Source organism: Salmo trutta, chromosome 40 (assembly GCF_901001165.1).
Source record: "Salmo trutta chromosome 40, fSalTru1.1, whole genome shotgun sequence".
Taxonomy (NCBI): domain Eukaryota; kingdom Metazoa; phylum Chordata; class Actinopteri; order Salmoniformes; family Salmonidae; genus Salmo; species Salmo trutta.
The window spans coordinates 967,161-987,636 of NC_042996.1; the positions used below are offsets into that span (position 1 = coordinate 967,161).

The following is a 20,476-nucleotide window of genomic DNA, read 5'->3' on the forward strand; positions in this document are numbered from 1 at the left end:
TATTATTATGTCCACCAACATGGTCTCCTTCAGTAAACGTAAAACTCTCTTAGCAAACTTTTTTCATATGACTCTATTTTACATATCACTGTACAAATAAAACGGTCATTAAAATCAGCTATCAGAGTTAGAACATGCCTGTGATTTCAGTCTTAATCATGTTTTTTTTTTTTTTTTTTTTTTTTTTGACCTTTATTTAACTAGGCAAACCAGTTGAGAACAATGACAGCCTAGGAACAGTGGGTTAACTGCCTTGTTCAGGGGCAGAACGACAGATTTTTACCTTATCAGCTCGAGGATTCGATCTAGCAACCTTTCGGTTACTGGCCCAACGCTCTAACCACTAGGCTACCTGCCGCCCCGGATCATTGTGTTGTGCTCTCTAACCAATATGTCTATATTTTCTGGACCACAGTAAAACTGAAGTGCTGAAAGAAGGGTTCAGGGCGGAAACTTAATTCAATAATGTTCAATAATGTTTAACGATGCTCCGAAACGTGATTGAAGGAAATTAAATAATTGGACAGGAAAAGGTGCAACGCTCGCTCACCATTAAAGACACGTAGTTTTATTAGACAAGCTTAAAAGACTGACGTTTTGGCTTTTAATGGCCTTCTTCAGATATTAGAAATCCCCGTACTGGACCTTCTTTCAGCATTTCAGGGCTTTGATTTAATTTCTCCTTACCAGTGGGTCTCCTTCCGTGTCACTCTGGGACACTTGTTTGGAGGAGGCGCCCTCTTTGGAGGAGCTGTAGCCGTCATAGCCCACATCCTCTGGCCGTAACTGGAGCAGGGCCTGGCTGTCATGCTGCAAGGAGGCAGATCTCCAGGGGTAGGTGTCCTTCACCCACTTGGACGGGTCCTCCCACGCCGCCCTCTTGCCGTACAGCTGTAATGGTGGCCACAAAACGAGAAATGAGTTAAGCGAAAGGAGAAATCATAGATGCTGATGACAGGGGCAAATTCACCCTACACCGGTACCCCTCTACTTTGTGTCCTTTGACCTCCATCTGTACCCACCTGGAGCCCTTCTCTAACGGCTTCCAGCAGGTAAGGCACCAGGGAGTAGTTCCATAGGTCAGTGAACCACACCCGCGAGCCATCTGCATCCATGGGGCAGGACAGGAAGAGCCTGGGACCTGTAGGCAGAACACAACACATTCAGTGTGTTTTGTGGGGTCAGAGACAATTCATGCTTGATTGGAAAATGTGGTCAGAGGCGCAGTACGGATGGTGTGACGCAGAGGCTAAATTGAGTTCTGTACCGCATCGCCGTGCGCCTCTCAAATTTGTAATAATCCGGAGGGCTCTGTATAGCTCCGCATTGACATGATTGGTTGACGGTAGGTGGGGGCGGCAGGTCCTGCATAAACACAAACTCACTTCCTAGACAACAGCTCTGTGCTGCTCAGCGAAGAGCAAGAAGTATGAATGCCCTGACTTCTCCAGAGGCCGTATCACTGTAAATGCTGCACGGCCAATGCAGACGTCTGATTGACCATGTAGCACCTTTCAGTTTGAGCAAGGCATTACCTCACATGGCCAAAGTCACAACACCAAAATACACTTATTAAGTGTCATGTGTGCAATGTTCAAAATATCATTAGAAATATGTGAACTCAAAGTGTGTGTGTGGGCATGCGTGCGTGCATTGTCTAACCGATGGTGACGTCTGAGGAGCTGTGGGCCTCCAGGAAGCCGTTGAGGTGCTGCCACGTCTTGGGAATCCAGTCGATGACCTTGATGAGGTCATTGCTGCGCATGTTCCTGTTGATCTCCGTCTCGATCAGCTTCCTGCGCAGAAATCGGCCTAGGAAACCCTTGACCGGCTCTGTGTGGTTGGCACACAGCACCCACCTGGAGACGGGGGAAAAGGATGACGAGACAACATGTATGACATCACACTCTATGGAGCAGCTGTGATGGAATTGGAGGCTACACCGCTACATGATTCCGGTAGACCTGAAATGATTGGATGCGGTGGTTATTCCAATCAGCCTATGGAAAGAAAAGATGAAGCATCAAGTTTCTTATACCCAGATCCAATTCTTTCAGATCAGTGACTAGAGAATGGCATTAGAGGTCGATTTGGAATTCAGCATTAGGGAAATTCCACGCAAGTTTGGCCCAAAGATAAGGGCCGTTGGGGGATGCATGTTTGGCATGTATTTGAAATCTGTATCCCAAATAAAGCCCCATTGGTGATGACTGCTCTGTTGTCAGTTGTCATAATAAAGATGACTGCTTGTTCTGAGGCTTGCACTCTGGTTTGATCATTCCATATTGTAATTCCGACTCATAGTCAGGAAGGCCAGTGTCAGCGTGGAGGTTGTGCCACATTTGACCTCATGGCATTTTATGAAATGCTGGGCGGTTTCCTGTACCTTCCATGGTGACAGTGTGATGAAAATGTTAATCAATGAATGTCAGTGTGATTTTGCATGCACCCAATGACAAATATATCTGTCGCCACATTAGTCATGTAATTATCTTCTCAAATATGTCACGTAAAAAATTACCAGGTGTCTAAGGCCTAAAATTATATCAGGTCAAATTAGCAAAGCTAATTAGCCAAGTTTAAGATGCACTATGCATAAATCACTCCACCATTGCCTGTTTAGAACAATTCTAATAGTTAACCTTATTTCAGTTTATGTAACAAAACCAGCAAGTCTAGTGTAGAGAATCATTGTATCATCTAAACAGCTGTGAAATATTTTCCATAACCAAAAATATTGTATTGTCAGCTGTTTGAAGCTGGTGTACAAAACCAAAGTTAAAGACGCAAAAACGAAACTTAACGGGAAGCATAGAAATAGCTCATATAGAACTTACTTTCAATTAGAATGACAGATCTATAATAAATACTTCTATGTGAATTGTCAGGGTTTTTTTCTTCTACTTTCTAATATGTAATATCTGAAGTTGACTGACTTCATGGTTTGAAAGACATCCACACAACTATTTTGTGGCAGTAGGCCTGGTGGTGGTATTATTGTTTCTACTAGTGGAAGCAGGAATGAAATGCTGATGAAATACTGTACATAATCACAATGTTCTTATTGGTAGTTTTACTATTGACTATTGATTCATTTTTGATTGAGTTACAATTTTAAAATCTTTTTATAGTCACCCTTTTTAAAATAATACAGCACATATTATTGTTGAAAAAGGCCCCAAGCCAAACTGGGAAGAATATTCTCAGATTCTGATCCTACCTGTGTCCGATGTAAAACAGAAGCAGCATCACTGTATCATATGTTTTGGGGCTGTCACGAACTGTCAGGTTTCTGGGAATGAATATTTAAATGTTTCTCTGATATATATGACACTGTTATAGATCAGTCTCCCCTTACAGCCTTTTTGGAGTACTGCCCATAGGTACCCCCCTGTCAAGAATTCAGTTGGACACTGTTGTTTATACAACTCTTTTAGCTAGACGGCTAATACTACAGAACTGGAAGATGGCAGCTCCCCCATCTTATAAATATTGGGTGGGATATTGGGTGCTCTCTGAAAATAGATGTTTTAAATTCAATACACGTGGGAACCCCAAACTGTTTTATGAGGCCTGGGCTCCATTCCGGTCTTACTTTAAACAGTCCATCCTCTGATGGCATTCATATTAAAACTAAAATAAGTCTGTATTTGACTCCCCTGTGAATTAAGGGCTGGATGAGCATTTATTTGTGTTTTTTTGGGGGGGGGAATTAAGGTTGATGATGTTCCTATTGATTCTTATTGAATGTGACCTGCGGATGCCTTGTTCATCTTGCCCTGCCAGAGACTAAAATGTGAGCTTGTTTTGCCCTGTTTTTTATTTTTATTATTCTGTTCATGCTTACATGAAATTATTCAATTTTTTTTAAAGCATTGTAAACTTTATTTTTGGTCCAGTGGATGGTTGGATGGTTGCATTTCTCCACCCCTATCCCTTGTCTGTTTACAGGAACAATGGTGAGGTGTGTGCTCTGTCCCTGTATTACAGATTGCCCTTCAACCTGGGCAGCCTTCTGCCCGGTGTGTTTAACTTGTCCAAAGTACGGTATCTTTAAATCTTTAAAGCTTTTCTTTATGTATTTTTTCTAGTTGAGTATATTATTTATATTGTTTTGTGTTGTCTTGTGTGTAAAACTGAATAAACAGAGTTAAAAAAAAAGAAAAAGGCCCCAAAATAACGTTAGTTAGCAAAAATCTGCTTGAATATGTTGTCTGTACAGGAAAAACAATATGTTCAAAGCAAAGAGCAAATGAAGCTTTTGAATCCTGGTTTGAGTGTTGGTGAAGGTACACATACCTGAAATTGTGGTGAAGCTCAAGGTTGGGAGAGGAAGACACTCCCTGGTTCATGGTTCCAATCACATACGGGCTGCAGACAAGACAGAAGAATTATACTGAGGACAGTGCAGTTACGTACCAGGGCGAGGCAATACGGATATTTACCTTTCCTTTCACAACACTGATTGTGCTTATCAGGGAACAGAAGGTAAACTATCTAGAATACAATACGAATTGCATTATCTTGTAATGAGTAAAGCTAGAAATGGTTGTTGGTACAGAATCCCAGTGTTCACATTAACTGTTGCATTTGAGCTAAACACAATCATCATCATCATCCCCACCACCACCACCATCATCACCACCACCACCACGACCATCTTGTAATGAGTAAAGCTAGAAATGGTTGTTGGTACAGAATCCCAGTGTTCACATTAACTGTTGCATTTGAGCTAAACACAATCATCATCATCATCCCCACCACCACCACCATCATCATCATCACCCCCATCATCCTATAGCGGCTAGACTTGCTTCCTGTGCCGGTGGAGCTATACTCACCATTTGTGGTACTTGTAGTTGAGGAATCCATTGAAGATGTCGCTGAGTGAGCCGATGTGGTGGAGGTTGTCCAGTATGACCACGGTGGGCAGCTCCGTCTCGCTCTCCTCAGAGTTGCACTGCTCTGCCAGGCTGGATAGGTACTGATGCAGGTCCTGCACAGAAACAACACAAAGTGAGCTTAAAGATGTGGCCATTATTCATAAAGTGAGTGTTACTTTGTCTTTGAAATAGGACCACTGTCCTTGATATACTGTATAGTGCCAAACGAGGCGATTTAAAGACAAATATGTCGACTCCTTAGCGACTAGCTCCTTAATACTCTTGGCTGAGCGTTTTCTTACCTTGCTGGATTTCTGGTCCACGTTGAAGCTAGCCAAGTTGCTCTCCGTGACCTTTCGACCAGACTTGGTGACAATGAACTCTGCCAGCTTGCTGGCCAGGAAGGACTTCCCGGTGCCGCTGGGGCCAGAGAGGATGATGCGGCGATGCTCCATGAGCAGGTTGAGGTATCTCTGGATGATGGGCTTGGGGATGAGGGTGTCAAATACCAGGCTGTCTATGCTGTTCTCCTTCACACCTACAGGAGGAGAGACGTGATTGTCTGATGATACTAGGTGCTAATAATACAGGATATTATCATGTTAACGGTATATAACGGTACATAGCCTCTCACAACCTGTGGTAGACTGAATACAATTCATGCCATTCTAAAACAAATGGAATGAATTGAGTTCAGTCACTCAGGTAATAGCCCATAAAATATCATAATTAAATGCAGTGCGATGGTTAATAAATGATAAAATAAAATAAATAATGAGAAATGGGAAGAGTTGATTATTGTTTATGGTGCAACTCTTTGGGACATCAGGTGGCATATGTGTCAAGCGTCTCAGAGTAGGAGCGCTGATTTAGGATCAGCAGAGTAACTATAGTTCAGCTTTAATGACTGCAGAGTAACTATAATTCAGCTTCAATGACTGCAGAGTAACTATAATTCAGCTTCAATGACTGCAGAGTAACTATAATTCAGCTTCAATGACTGCAGAGTAACTATAATTCAGTTTCAATGACTGCAGAGTAACTATAATTCAGCTTCAATGACTGCAGAGTAACTATAATTCAGCTTCAATGACTGCAGAGTAACTATAATTCAGTTTCAATGACTGCAGAGTAACTATAATTCAGCTTCAATGACTGCAGAGTAACTATAATTCAGTTTCAATGACTGCAGAGTAACTATAATTCAGCTTCAATGACTGCAGAGTAACTATAATTCAGCTTCAATGACTACAGAGTAACTATAATTCAGTTTCAATGACTGCAGAGTAACTATAATTCAGCTTCAATGACTGCAGAGTAACTATAATTCAGCTTCAATGACTGCAGAGTAACTATAGTTCAGCTTTAATGACTGCAGAGTAACTATAATTCAGCTTCAATGACTGCAGAGTAACTATAATTCAGCTTCAATGACTGCAGAGTAACTATAATTCAGCTTCAATGACTGCAGAGTAACTATAGTTCAGCTTTAATGACTGCAGAGTAACTATAATTCAGCTTCAATGACTGCAGAGTAACTATAGTTCAGCTTCAATGACTGCAGAGTAACTATAATTCAGCTTCAATGACTGCAGAGTAACTATAATTGACTGTTGATGGGAGCTTGGACACTACTCCTCCAGTGAAACACAACTGTAATGCAGAGTGCTGACACAGGATTCAATGGCACCTAGTTCAGGCCTGGCCCACTACATTTTCCTGCTGATGGCCACTGTCGTGACTATGGTCCTTCCTGTAGCTCAGTTGGTAGAGCATGGTGTTTGCAACGCCAGGGTTGTGGGTTCGATTCCCACGGGGGGCCAGCACAGAAAAAAAAATGTATGAAATTGTATGAAATGTATGCATTCACTACTGTAAGTCGCTCTGGATAAGAGCGTCTGCTAAATGACTAAAATGTAAAAAATGTAATGGGAGAGAAGCGGCCATTACGACCACAGGAATATAGCAGCCAGCATGCGAGTGAAATAAAGGAAGTGTTGTCTACTTTTTTTTAGCTCTGGTGAATAAAAATGGAAGCCGATGTTAGTCCATTTAAAACACCTCCAATGCCCCTTCAGGAGCAGTACATTGACTGAAGTGTCCGAAGTGCTTTTCAAAGTAAATGAGAGTATTGTCATGTCAGGATAAAGATGTTTTTGGACATTCTATTTAAACCTTCTGGGGTTCCATTTTGTCATGTTTGGAAATGTGCCATCCTATAGGTAGGGCCGTGGGTTGTTCCTGGTCAGGTCTCATGGTCAAGACTCAAGGCCCTTCCTCTATATCTGTGCTATTTTGATTTAATAAACTTTATTATCCCACCAGAGAGAAATGTGTTTGGTCATGTCCTTAAAAGGATGTAGGACGTACAGTAATACATAAAACACACAACAATAGAAACAGTGAAATGCATCATGCCGTTAGTCTGGGCCATCCTAGTACCTTTGAGGTTGACGCTGATGACGTTGTTGTCCCCCACCAGGTAGCCACAGGGCAGCATTTCAGGCAGTTCAGAGGCGTGGGCCCGCACCACATCCCCCATCCTATAGCTGACTATACTGTCTGAGTTCAGCCCCAGACTGGTCAGTGGGTCCACCCGGAACACGTACTCCTGGAGGGGAAATGGCCACATAGAATGCGTCTTTATTTTAAAATTCCATCTAATATCTCAGTGTTTATCCATATACGTTTCCACAACAAAGAAATAGTCTGTCAATCATACAGATGAAGAACCATATATCATGAGCTTTTTCTGACACAACAAATGAAGTGCTTCATATTTGGTTTTTGGTCTGTAGGGTTCAGTCAGTGGCTGATCATATGGTGAGCAAGGGGAAGGAGGTTTTACCTTGAATAATCGTCTGATTACTCCATCTAGCACATCCCACTTGGTCTTTCCGCTCACGCCGATGGAACCAATGAGGTACTCCTGGCTTTGCATACCCTGAGTGTACGATAGGGAATTAGAAAATGTAGGATGTCAGACACTTGAATGAAAACAAGTGGCAAAATTGTTGTACCGAACAGTGACTTGGACTGAAATAAGTGCCAGTGTTTATTTTGGTTGCCGGTACTGTTTATATTAAGGTGCAGGAGCTCCAAAATTCTTTTGATATAATATTTTAGAAGAGCAACAGAAAAACGAAGGTCCCGGTACTCGGCTCCGGTGAGCTCCTGCCCAAGTCAAGCGCTGGTACTGAAGCATCTGATCATACGACAGCATAAGATTCTCACATTGTTATTCTAGGCACCTATATCTCATTAGTTACCTTGGTCATATTGGAGCCACTGTTGATTCTCGGCACTTATATCTCATTAGTTACCTTGGTCTTATTGGAACCACTGTTGATTGTGACCACAATGCGGACACTGCGCCCCTCTTTGCGTATATTGCCCTCATAACCATCGTCCAGGAGAATATCTGTGGGCACAAACACATCTATCTATCAAGGGAAGAAAGAATCTTGGGGAAAAACATCTCTGTAATAAAAGCGTCTGAAAAATAGAGAAGTAAAAACAACAGAGCCTAAATTTAAAATAGAGCGGTCCTTCTGCCTGTTTGAAAGACACGGTTGTCAGGCTAAAAAAGTGACATTGCTAGGAGCGCCAGATATTAATTATAAACATTGTATTTTCCTCTCTCTCTGCTTTATTTACATTGAACTGGGGAGGAAAGGGAACTACTTGGTATTCGGCTGGCTTGCTGGCACGCAGGCTCTGCGCAGGGGTGATAAGGGCCCTCTGCCACTCGTCTTCCCACGCGCTGCTGCTCCCAACTCATCCCCCCATCAATTAAACAGCCCCAAAGTCCTCCGAGAGTGTTCTGTTTTAATTACAGGACAGACGAGGAGACCAAAGGAGGAACGAACAGCGCTCCACTCATCGACGAGGACAAGGCCGGATTCGGAGAAGAGGAGCATACAAGGTTTAATTAGTCTCTCACACACACACACACACACACACACACACACACACACACACACACACACACACACACACACACACACACACACACACACACACACACACACACACACACACACACACACACACACCTCTCCGAGGAGTTCTGTTCTGATGTCTGCTTGATTGATGCACATGTTACTTCAACTTGAGGAACTCTACTTGGACAAACGTGCTGTGGTGACTCACCTTCATCCAAAAGGATTAGCACATTGTCTTCAAACTGGCCAAACAGCGTGTTGGGTAACAGTAAAGATAGATCAACGCAGCGTATTGGGTAACAGTAAAGATAGATCAACGCAGCGTGTTGGGTAACAGTAAAGATAGATCAACGCAGCGTGTTGGGTAACAGTAAAGATAGATCAACGCAGCGTGTTGGGTAACAGTAAAGCTAGATCAACGCAGCGTGTTGGGTAACAGTAAAGATAGATCAACGCAGCGTGTTTGGTAACAGTAAAGATAGATCAACGCAGCGTGTTTGGTAACAGTAAAGATAGATCAACGCAGCGTGTTGGGTAACAGTAAAGATAGATCAACGCAGCATGTTGGGTAACAGTAAAGATAGGACAACACAGCATGTTGGGTAACAGTAAAGCTAGATCAACGCAGCGTGTTGGGTAACAGTAAAGATAGGACAACGCAGCCTGTTGGGTAACAGTAAAGATAGATCAACGCAGCGTGTTGGGTAACAGTAAAGATAGGACAACGCAGCCTGTTGGGTAACAATAAAGATAGGACAACGCAGCCTGTTGGGTAACAGTAAAGATAGATCAACGCAGCGTGTTGGGTAACAGTAAAGCTAGATCAACGCAGCGTGTTGGTAACAGTAAAGATAGATCAACGCAGCGTGTTGGATAACAGTAAAGATAGATCAACGCAGTGTGTTGGATAACAGTAAAGATAGGACAACGCAGCCTGTTGGGTAACAATAAAGATAGATCAACGCAGCGTGTTGGGTAACAGTAAAGATAGGACAACGCAGCGTGTTGGATAACAGTAAAGATAGGACAACGCAGCCTGTTGGGTAACAATAAAGATAGATCAACGCAGCGTGTTTGGTAACAGTAAAGATAGATCAACGCAGCGTGTTGGGTAACAGTAAAGATAGATCAACGCAGCGTGTTGGTAACAGTAAAGATAGATCAACGCAGCGTGTTGGGTAACAGTAAAGATAGATCAACGCAGCGTGTTTGGTAACAGTAAAGATAGATCAACGCAGCGTGTTGGGTAACAATAAAGATAGATCAACGCAGCGTGTTGGGTAACAGTAAAGATAGATCAACGCAGCGTGTTGGTAACAGTAAAGATAGATCAACGCAGCGTGTTGGGTAACAGTAAAGATAGATCAACGCAGCATGTTGGGTAACAGTAAAGATAGATCAACGCAGCGTGTTGGGTAACAGTAAAGATAGATCAACGCAGCGTGTTTGGTAACAGTAAAGATAGATCAACGCAGCGTGTTGGGTAACAATAAAGATAGATCAACGCAGCGTGTTGGGTAACAGTAAAGATAGGACAATGCAGCGTGTTTGGTAACAGTAAAGATAGATCAACGCAGCGTGTTTGGTAACAGTAAAGATAGATCAACGCAGCGTGTTTGGTAACAGTAAAGATAGATCAACGCAGCGTGTTGGGTAACAATAAAGATAGATCAACGCAGCGTGTTGGGTAACAGTAAAGATAGGACAATGCAGCGTGTTTGGTAACAGTAAAGATAGATCAACGCAGCGTGTTGGGTAACAATAAAGATAGATCAACGCAGCGTGTTGGGTAACAGTAAAGACTTTAATACATTGAGTGTGTCAAAGCTATTGGAGCCCCCATCCACAGAGAAGCAGTCTCAAACAATCCCCTGTGTGACACACTCCAGCTCAACTCCCTAAGAACAAGTCCCTATCCTAAATGACTGGTCTCAAATGACAATGTAAACTGTTCAACTAAATCCTCATCCAGGAGAATATAATGTAAACTGTTCTACTAAATCCTCATCCAGGAGAATATAATGTAAACTGTTCTACTAAATCATCATCCAGGAGAATATAATGTAAACTGTTCTACTAAATCATCATCCAGGAGAATATAATGTAAACTGTTCAACTAAATCCTCATCCAGGAGAATATAATGTAAACTGTTCTACTAAATCATCATCCAGGAGAATATAATGTAAACTGTTCAACTAAATCATCATCCAGGAGAATATAATGTAAACTGTTCAACTAAATCATCATCCAGGAGAATATAATGTAAACTGTTCAAATAAATCATCATCCAGGAGAATATAATGTAAACTGTTCAACTAAATCATCATCCAGGAGAATGTAATGTAAACTGTTCAACTAAATCATCATCCAGGAGAATATAATGTAAACTGTTCAACTGAATCATCATCCAGGAGAATATAATGTAAACTGTTCTACTAAATCATCATCCAGGAGAACATAATGTAAACTGTTCTACTAAATCATCATCCAGGAGAATATAATGTAAACTGTTCTACTAAATCATCATCCAGGAGAATATAATGTAAACTGTTCTACTAAATCATCATCCAGGAGAATATAATGTAAACTGTTCTACTAAATCATCATCCAGGAGAATATAATGTAAACTTTTCTTCTAAATCATCATCCAGGAGAATATAATGTAAACTGTTCTACTAAATCATCATCCAGGAGAATATAATGTAAACTGTTCTACTAAATCATCATCCAGGAGAATATAATGTAAACTGTTCAACTAAATCATCATCCAGGAGAATATAATGTAAACTGTTCAACTAAATCATCATCCAGGAGAATATAATGTAAACTGTTCAACTAAATCATCATCCAGGAGAATATAATGTAAACTGTTCAACTAAATCATCATCCAAGAGAATATAATGTGAACTGTTCAACTAAATCATCATCCAGGAGAATATAATGTAAACTGTTCTACTAAATCATCATCCAGGAGAATATAATGTAAACTGTTCAACTGAATAGAGTCACGGGGCTGTGGTGAATCACCTGACATGATGGTGTCTGTCATGTTGTAGAGTCACAGGGCTGTGGTGAATCACCTGACATGATGGTGTCTGTCATGTTGTAGAGTCATGGGGCTGTGGTGAATCACCTGACATGATGGTGTCTGTCATGTTGTAGAGTCACGGGGCTGTGGTGAATTACCTGACATGATGGTGTCTGTCATGTTGTAGAGTCACGGGGCTGTGGTGAATCACCCGACATGATGGTGTCTGTCATGTTGTAGAGTCACGGGGTTGTGGTGAATCACCTGACATGATGGTGTCTGTCATGTTGTAGAGTCACGGGGCTGTGGTGAATCACCTGACATGATGGTGTCTGTCATGTTGTAGAGTCACGGGGTTATGGTGGGTCACCACAGTTGATGTTGAGGTTGTTGACGGACAGGCCCAAAGCTGTGGCTCACCTGACATGATGGTGTCTGTGATATTGAGGTTGTTGAGGGACAGGCCCAGAGATTGGCGCGAGGAGGACGAGGATGTGCTGGAGGTCTCAGAGGGCGGCCGGCCCATCTTGGCTGGCGTGGCGGCTGGCGTGGTGCCTCCCGTCTTGAGCCGGTCATTTTCCGCTTTCAGCAACTCGATCTCATTCTGCCCAGTGACAGAGAATAAACATCAGGAGGATACTCTGAATGACACTGTCGGCGTTTCCTGACAGATGCTTTTCTAAACCATAGAAACAGAATTACCAGAATGGACATTCCCATTCAAGTCAATGTTCTGTGATGGGTGGACCAGCAACCGTATTGAGTTTCCTGTTTAGTAATTCATATTTCTATGGTTATAACTCATCATGTAGGCCTACGCCACCTGTTGGGAGACAATGACATCACCACAAATGGACGCTTTTAGAGAGCAATCCAGAAACTGAGCCCAACCCGATGTAAAATAAAGTCATTCTACTGAGAGGTAAGCCGATTAGAAGAATATGGAAATTTCCTTGCATTCAGACTGGCCATAGTTATCATTGTGGATCAGTATTAGCATCATTGTTGGCTGTGAGAGCCCCATTAATCTCAACAGAGCTCTTTGTACTGGGCTGTTCACAAATCTAAATCCCAGATTAAGGGCCTGGGTAGATTATCTACACATCTGAGGAGAGAGCGCTGACTTCTCCAGTTGTTGCCGTTTTGTCATGGGAGTTGACATCAACGGCCAAGCCACTGTCCTCCCGGTCTTTGTCACGAGATGCATAGTCAATGCTCTACCAGAAAGGTGATTGGGTGTACGGCACGGCCAGCCCCACTGACAGATAAACCTAATTAGTGGTCTGAGTGGTTAAATTGTAAGTTGACCACGGTGCCATTGCGGCTTGTTGGCTTCCCCCTGAACCCCCTGACCAACCCAGTCACCCCTGGCATGGCATCAAAGAGCCAGAACAATCCCCAAACACTGCATTAGCTCCCTAACTGCACAGTGCCACGGCCCACTGGCCCCTGGGAAACAGGTCTCTCTGGGTGCAACCCAATAATGTCTACTTCCTGAAGTATTTTTTTTTACAGTTTACATTATAAACAATATACATACAGATAAAACAACAGATAAGAAATGGACTGGATTAGTGTTAAACAAACAACAATATAAGGCTATATGTACAATTAGTGATTTGATATAGAAGTCAGTGCTAATTGTCATTGGTGGTCCCCCATGGTTTGGGTTGTGCATTCGTTTAGCAGGCTACCTGGTTCCTCACCTGCATACGGTTCATGGCCTCTCGGATCTGGTCCAGGTGGTGGGCGGAGCTAAGAGCCTCTAGGCGGATGTCTGTCAGCTTCAGTTCCTTCTCCCTCAGCTCGTTCTTCAGCTGCAGGATGATCTCCGCCTCCGCCTCCGTGCACTCACACAGCCTGCATGGGGTCGCACAGGGGTCACAGGGCTAGAAATACTACACACAGGGGTAGTTACACATACAGGCTAGAAATACTACAAACAGGAGTAGTTACACATACAGGCTAGAAATACTACACACAGGGATAGTTGCACATACAGGCTAGAAATACTAAAAACAGGGGTAGTTGCACATACAGGCTAGAAATACTACAAACAGGGATATTTACACATACAGGCTAGAAATACTACAAACAGGGATAGTTACACACAGTACAGTACAGGCATGGGTATCGTCCACCGAGGGAACCTCAACCCCCGAGAGAGAGAACTCGGCTGAACAGTCAAACCAAAGAGAATCCATTGGAGGCAGTAGGAAACCGTTATGGCAGACACTTAGAAAACACACATACACATAGGTGGTATGGGGTCACACTGGGATCACGTGAGCATTGGGGATGAGTGAATCCTCCATCATAGGAATTGTCCATCTGGCATGCCAAGCAAAGACAAAGATGGTGTCTGTCTATGGCTCCAGTGTTGCTACTACTGCTACCATGTAAGTCATTCACTACTATCAAACTCTGTAGGTCACAGCTGAGTTTACGATCTGAAATGGGGAAATTGACTTCAAAACCCACACTATGAGCATCACCCTCCACGGCTAGGAAAGCCTGTCAGGGACCCTCCAAAGAAGTGAGGGCAAACCAACTAGCCAGCTGGCCCACACACAGCAGATGTGAATGAAACTAGCATGCTTCTGGCAAATGCATGGCCAGCCGCGGATATTAGCAAGATGGAGGAGCCTTCTGTACATGGCCAATTCACCAGCAGTATAAGTAAGCACGGAAATATAATATAATCTCCCATAAGTGATTTTAATATTTGTGTACACGGCTCACATTCGGGTGCATTATATTTTTGTGTCGTGGCCTGATTGGGGCCCTTTGTGAGAGAAAGGATACGTCCCAAAGAGCACCCTATTCCCTACATAGTGCACCACTTTTGACCAGAGCCCTATGGGTCCTAGAGTGCACAATATAGGGACTAACGTGCCATTTGGGAGCCACCCAAAAAGATAAAAGCAGGCTGAGTTAAGATGATGAAAGCCCCTCACACCCCCAACAGCGAGCCAGCCACACACTGCCTGTTACCGAGATCTGTGCTTGTAGACCACATGACCGTTTAGCCTTCTCTTTGACTTCCAAATGGGGAGGGGCTTGCTATCACAAACGCACTTGTTACTGGACAGATAGACATATGAAATGGAGAAACAAGGTGAACAAGAAGAGACATAAAAAAAGACTGGGTGAATTCAGAAGAAAAACAACATTTGTGCCAAGAAATGGAAGACGCTGAAGTATGTGTTGTATGTAGATTGGGATGTAGCCTGTGTGTAATAATAATAATAATGAGGTGGGTGATTATATTTGTCCTGTTTCACACATGTACAAGTGTGTCTTCATACATGTGTTAATTAGAAATGTGTTTTTTGCATATCCCAACTCCCCCTGAGACATCCTCGGGGTGTAGGGTCACGTCCAGGGTCAGCCATGATCAACGGTGACCATGGGGCAATTAGGGTTAAGTGCCTTGCACAAGGGAAAATCGACAGATTCTTCACCTTGTCGGCTCGCGGATTCGAACTAGCGACCTTTCGGTTACTGGCCCAACGCTCTAACCGCTAGGCAATCTGCCAAGTGTGTATATTACAGTATACTCACTCTGTGGTAGAGGCTGAGGAGAGTAGTGTTGGGAAGCTGTCCTGTCTGTTAGCATGCTGTAGCTTGGGCGAGGACGGCAGCGATGAGTCCGTCATCTCTTCGATGTCATCGTGGGGAGACTGAGGCTTGTTGCCCTTCTTCTTACTGAACGCCTGCTTGAACGAGCTCCGCAACTACAAGAGAAACACCAAAACGTCAACATCGCCCATCTCTCCAACTTAACGGACATAATTTCCTGTCGGGCCAAGTCAGTGCTGTTCTTAGGTAACAGTCACCATCTGAGAGAGAGGGAACGCAAGGCAACTCAATCAAGGCGAGAGAGGGATCCAATCAAGGGCGACTGTATGGAGGAGGAATGCAGGGAGGAGCCAGACTGTATGGAGGAGGAATGAGGAATGCAGGGGAGGAGCCAGACTGGAGGAATGAGGAATGCAGGGAGGAGCCAGACTGTATGGAGGAGGAATGAGGAATGCAGGGGAGGAGCCAGACTTTTTAAGGTCCTGGAACTAGAAACAAACAGGCAGTCAAAATGGAGGAAGAGGAGAGGGGGGCTGTTTCCATGCCGAACAGTTGTAGAAGGGGAAAAAGTTGAGGAACTGAGGAGGAAAGGAGAGGAGGAAGAGGAGGAAGTCACCACAGCATACGAACGGTAGATGCTTTAGTACAACTAACCTGTGCTGGGATGGAATCAGCCACCTGAGGATAGAACAATCACTACTGTTATCACAAGGACACGCTGCTCCACTGACCCACACATCATCACTACTGTATTACTGCTAAGGCCACCATTATCTTTAAAGGGGAAATCTGAGATTGGTACATCCATTTTTATACTTTCAAATGAATGATATATATATTGATTTTTGAAGAATATAGCTTCTAAATACCTAATGAGCTTTGTTCAACTGTCATACATACCCCAAAAGACTTCCCTTGCCCCTTTAAAACTCCATTTAACTGGCAATTAGTTCCTGAGGTCTGAGGCATTTGCATTTTGGCACTCAGAGCTGAGCTGCCTCATATCTCTAGGTTCCCTTGTTAGGAGGAGGAGCCCTAGCACAATCACATCATTGTCAGTGTGACTGGAGCCTTTCCCCCCATGTCAAAGAACATCTGGAGCCACAATGGAGCCGGCAGTAGGAGACATTTTGTTTCCTGTACAAGTTGAAGAATGGATCCAGGGGGGGAAACTGCAATTGATGTGTGTGTGTGTGTTTTTGTGTGTGTTTGTGTGTGTGTGTGCCCATGTCCCGCTCCCTCCTGTTAGCGATGCCCTCTTCAGCCAGATCACAGGCTCTTCATTAACCTCTGAGCCACACACTCCCAGTGCTTCAGGCCACAGGGCCACAGAGGCAGAATTTAGATGCAAATTCATATGAATAGCTGCATAAATAAGAACCAGATTTTTATTTATGAGCATGTGTTGAGCTTTTCTCTGGCTCAGAGTCTGGGAAGGATTGGGAAAGAGAATTGAGCAGTTGTAAAGATGCTGGTCGTACTCCTTGACGAACATTTAGCAGTTCATCAAGGTCTGTTTCCCAGAAGAGATAGTATGGAGGTCAGATTGTATACTCTTGAAGTGGGGTTGTCTTCTGTACTGAATCTTATTATAAGAATGTATGAGTAATTATTGAATGTAATGAAAAATTATTCAGAGGGTCCTCGCAAATAGTAGTCATTAACCAGGAGGAAACTGTATTACCGGCAGAAAAACACAAGGTAGAGGGAGGATTTACAATAACATGGATTTTGAATGAATGCATTTCTCAAATAGGGTGTGTCATATTTTCTCCATGGGAGGCAGAAGTGTAACTGCACACAGATGGAGAGGGGAAAGAAGCTTAACATTACTAGGAGAGATGGACTGTACGCTTAATCAAGGGGTACACTGACTGGGGGACTTAAGGCAACTTAGCGGGACAGCACTGATTCATGCTCAATTAAGTATCCGTCCCTTTCGGGTAAATGGACCACATTAGGCACTATTTGAAATAGTGAATTAAGCCTTTATTTGGTATTATTAACACATTTTATTAGGCCTTTATTTAGTGTTTTCTTCTTTACACATGAATGAGTACAGGAAACACTGAATGAAGGACTAACGACTGGTTAATACTATAGAATAAAGCTCCCATTCACCTACTTATATACACAATTATACACTTAGGAAATGAGTGCCCAATATGTGATCCTTGTACAAAGTGTTACCCGTCTCTATCTCTTTATCTCACAGTCATTCACTCTGTCATAGACATGCGAGAGGATGGGGGGGTTTCATATTCACCTTGTTGCCTCTCTCCTTTCCCTGGCAGAGGGTTAGGGTTAGGGTTAGGGTTAGGGTTAGGGTAGGGTTAGGGTTAGGGTAGGGTTAGGGTTAGGGTAGGGTTAGGGTTAGGGTTAGGGTTAGGGGTTAGGGTTAGGGTTAGGGGTTAGGGTTAGGGTTAGGGGTTAGGGTTAGGGTTAGGGTTAGGGGTTAGGGTTAGGGTTAGGGTTAGGGTTAGGGTAGGGTTAGGGTTAGGGTAGGGTTAGGGGTTAGGGTTAGGGTTAGGGTTAGGGGTTAGGGTTAGGGTTAGGGTTAGGGTTAGGGAGAGCGTGAGAAAAGGGAGTGGAATTACAAGTCACAGTTATGACAATGTATGACTTCTCAGTAGAAAGGAGTGTGAGACTGGCATGGTTTAGATGGTTCAGAGGTTAGAGTGAAGTGCACTGCATGGAGGCGTCTATATGAGCCAAGAAACCCTCCTCCTCTCCTTCTCCCGTGGGATTTCTTCACTCACTAACTTACCCAGCTCTTCTTCTTCTTCTTCTTGTCCTCTAGGTCTTTGGCGCTGCCCAGGGACGAGTGACTGGCTGCACTGTTGATGCTGGACATGCTCTCCGACGAGTGTTGCCGCCTAATCCGCAGGTCTGGAAGCACAAGACAACCCGCTTTTTTAGTACCTACCCAGTCTAACTCCCAAGCGCCAGGTGTTTGAGATCAACTTTCAAAGAGGGTGAACTTTCTAGAGTGGTGTACAGCTGCTCTGAACATTCTAGAGTGGTGTATGGCTGCTCTGAAAATTCTAGAGTGGTGTACGGTTGCTCTGAACATTCGAGAGTGGTGTACGGTTGCTCTGAACATTCGAGAGTGGTGTACGGTTGCTCTGAACATTTGAGAGTGGTGTACGGTTGCTCTGAACATTCTAGAGTGGTGTACGGTTGCTCTGAACATTCTAGAGTGGTGTACGGTTGCTCTGAACATTCTAGAGTGGTGTACGGTTGCTCTGAACATTCTAGAGTGGTGTACGGTTGCTCTGAACATTCTAGAGTGGTGTATGGTTGCTCTGAACATTCTAGAGTGGTGTACGGTTGCTCTGAACATTCTAGAGTGGTGTACGGTTGCTCTGAACATTCTAGAGTGGTGTACGGCTGCTCTGAACATTCTAGAGTGGTGTACGGCTGCTCTGAACATTCTAGAGTGGTGTACGGCTGCTCTGAACATTCTAGAGTGGTGTACGGCTGCTCTGAACATTCTAGAGTGGTGTATGGCTGCTCTCATGAGTAAAGAGGGACAGAGTTTGAAATGTGTGGGTCGATCAAGAGGAAGAGGTGCGGTTCTTGCCCACACTAAAGCGCATATGGAGGGTTCTCCTCAGGCGGTGCTACCTTTGTGTAGGTGGTCGGGGCCGTTGAGGGCCACTTGGATGGCTGTCTGGGCGTCTGTGTTCTGGGCTTTCAGCGCCTCGATGGTCTCTCTCAGCTCAGCCAGCTCCGACTCCTGAGGGAAGAATAGCAGCTCCACAGATCAACCTCCACAACCACCACACTACAGACAATACCAACCTGCACAATTGAAAACAATGGCAGAATGTGCTTGATTATAGATATACTGCAGAAACACAATTTGGAGTCCCAAAAAAATAACAAATGTGCTTTAGGTGGATCGTGAATAGACCTTTTTGTTCACTGACCCTGTTGAAAGAGAAACATCTTGTTTTCTGCCTCTAAATCTCTAACGGCCTACCCTTCATTTCGGCCAGGGGCACCATTCTCTCAATTCTCAATCCAAAATTCAATGACAGTCGTACGATAACTCAGTCAAATATTCCTGCCTCAAAAGCACACAGAGATAGGCCATAAGCAGGTTTAAGAAGATAAGGTTTGGCAATAGAGTTTTACCCTCCGCCCCACCTGCTTGGATAAAACTTACACTGCGCCGCTCCTCTCTATTAAACCCACATGATTAGATATAAGGCAACAGCGCTCCAATTCCCCCAAAACCACTCTGGGCTTGTGATAGGGTTTCAGTCTTAATTAAAAGTTGGGAGGGCGCAGGCGGCTTGCTTAACAAAGACGTCCCTCTAGAATCTCTCGTTTAATTTATCCAGGATTAGGGCTGCCACAGCTCGTCAATGTTATCAGTAGGGTTTCCACGAACAGGCGGACAGGCGGTAAAAACGCTCCCGTTTCATCACAAGGACGGCTTTACATTTACAACACACGCAGCATTCTTTCACTGATCCTGGTTTTAGAGCTCGATGACGTTACCCTATCTGGGTTCTTCTCCCAGACCCTAATCCCACTCAAGTGCTGCCAATTACGAACCGTAACAAACACTTCTGTCATCTCTAATGTGGTCTGATATCTGTCTATGAGTATAGCATCATTCAGTACACGCCCCTGAAGAAATAACTCTGCAGAGTATGGAGCAAAACCAATGTCCTGGATTAGGATACATATGTGACAAGTTTCATCTTAAAGTAAAAGGGGAAAAGGTCCCACACTAAACTTAAAGGAAAACCACCCAAAAACTATCTTCTGGTATTTGTTTCATTAGTCCATTGTTGACATAGTCCCGAAATGTTTTGCTTGTCAGCAATCAAGTAGTGAAGATAGTTAACTTTAAAAATACAGAAATTATCCCAGCATCATGCGTTTTGCATCATATGACAATGGACTAATTGAAACAAAATACCAAAAAACAGTTTTTTGGGTGGAATTGTCCTTTAACATAGCATCTAACGTAATGAAGCCTTCATCAAGAGGTCTATATAGAAATCATTCATAAGAAAATGTC

The 20,476-nt window shown here is 43.5% G+C and overlaps 1 protein-coding gene across 10 annotated transcripts in view; it reads right to left on the reverse strand.

Moving 5' to 3' along the window:
* Positions 1-20,476, reverse strand: part of LOC115180596 (neuron navigator 3) — a 365,512-nt gene that overhangs the window by 3,451 nt on the left and 341,585 nt on the right. For 6 of the 10 annotated variants that reach the window (XM_029742805.1, XM_029742797.1, XM_029742801.1 and 3 more), the window contains 16 exons: positions 19,066-19,177; positions 18,206-18,327; positions 17,705-17,725; positions 16,093-16,116; positions 15,421-15,593; positions 13,551-13,716; positions 12,277-12,460; positions 8,207-8,304; positions 7,732-7,827; positions 7,326-7,494; positions 5,186-5,421; positions 4,842-4,996; positions 4,300-4,371; positions 1,663-1,859; positions 1,023-1,141; positions 688-891 (listed from right to left, as the gene is read on the reverse strand). In XM_029742805.1, coding sequence (XP_029598665.1) covers positions 688-891; positions 1,023-1,141; positions 1,663-1,859; positions 4,300-4,371; positions 4,842-4,996; positions 5,186-5,421; positions 7,326-7,494; positions 7,732-7,827; positions 8,207-8,304; positions 12,277-12,460; positions 13,551-13,716; positions 15,421-15,593; positions 16,093-16,116; positions 17,705-17,725; positions 18,206-18,327; positions 19,066-19,177 — 2,148 coding nt within the window. The remainder of the gene's footprint in view (positions 1-687; positions 892-1,022; positions 1,142-1,662; positions 1,860-4,299; positions 4,372-4,841; positions 4,997-5,185; positions 5,422-7,325; positions 7,495-7,731; positions 7,828-8,206; positions 8,305-12,276; positions 12,461-13,550; positions 13,717-15,420; positions 15,594-16,092; positions 16,117-17,704; positions 17,726-18,205; positions 18,328-19,065; positions 19,178-20,476) is intronic. The other 4 variants (XM_029742799.1, XM_029742800.1, XM_029742803.1 and 1 more) reach the window with 4 other exon arrangements.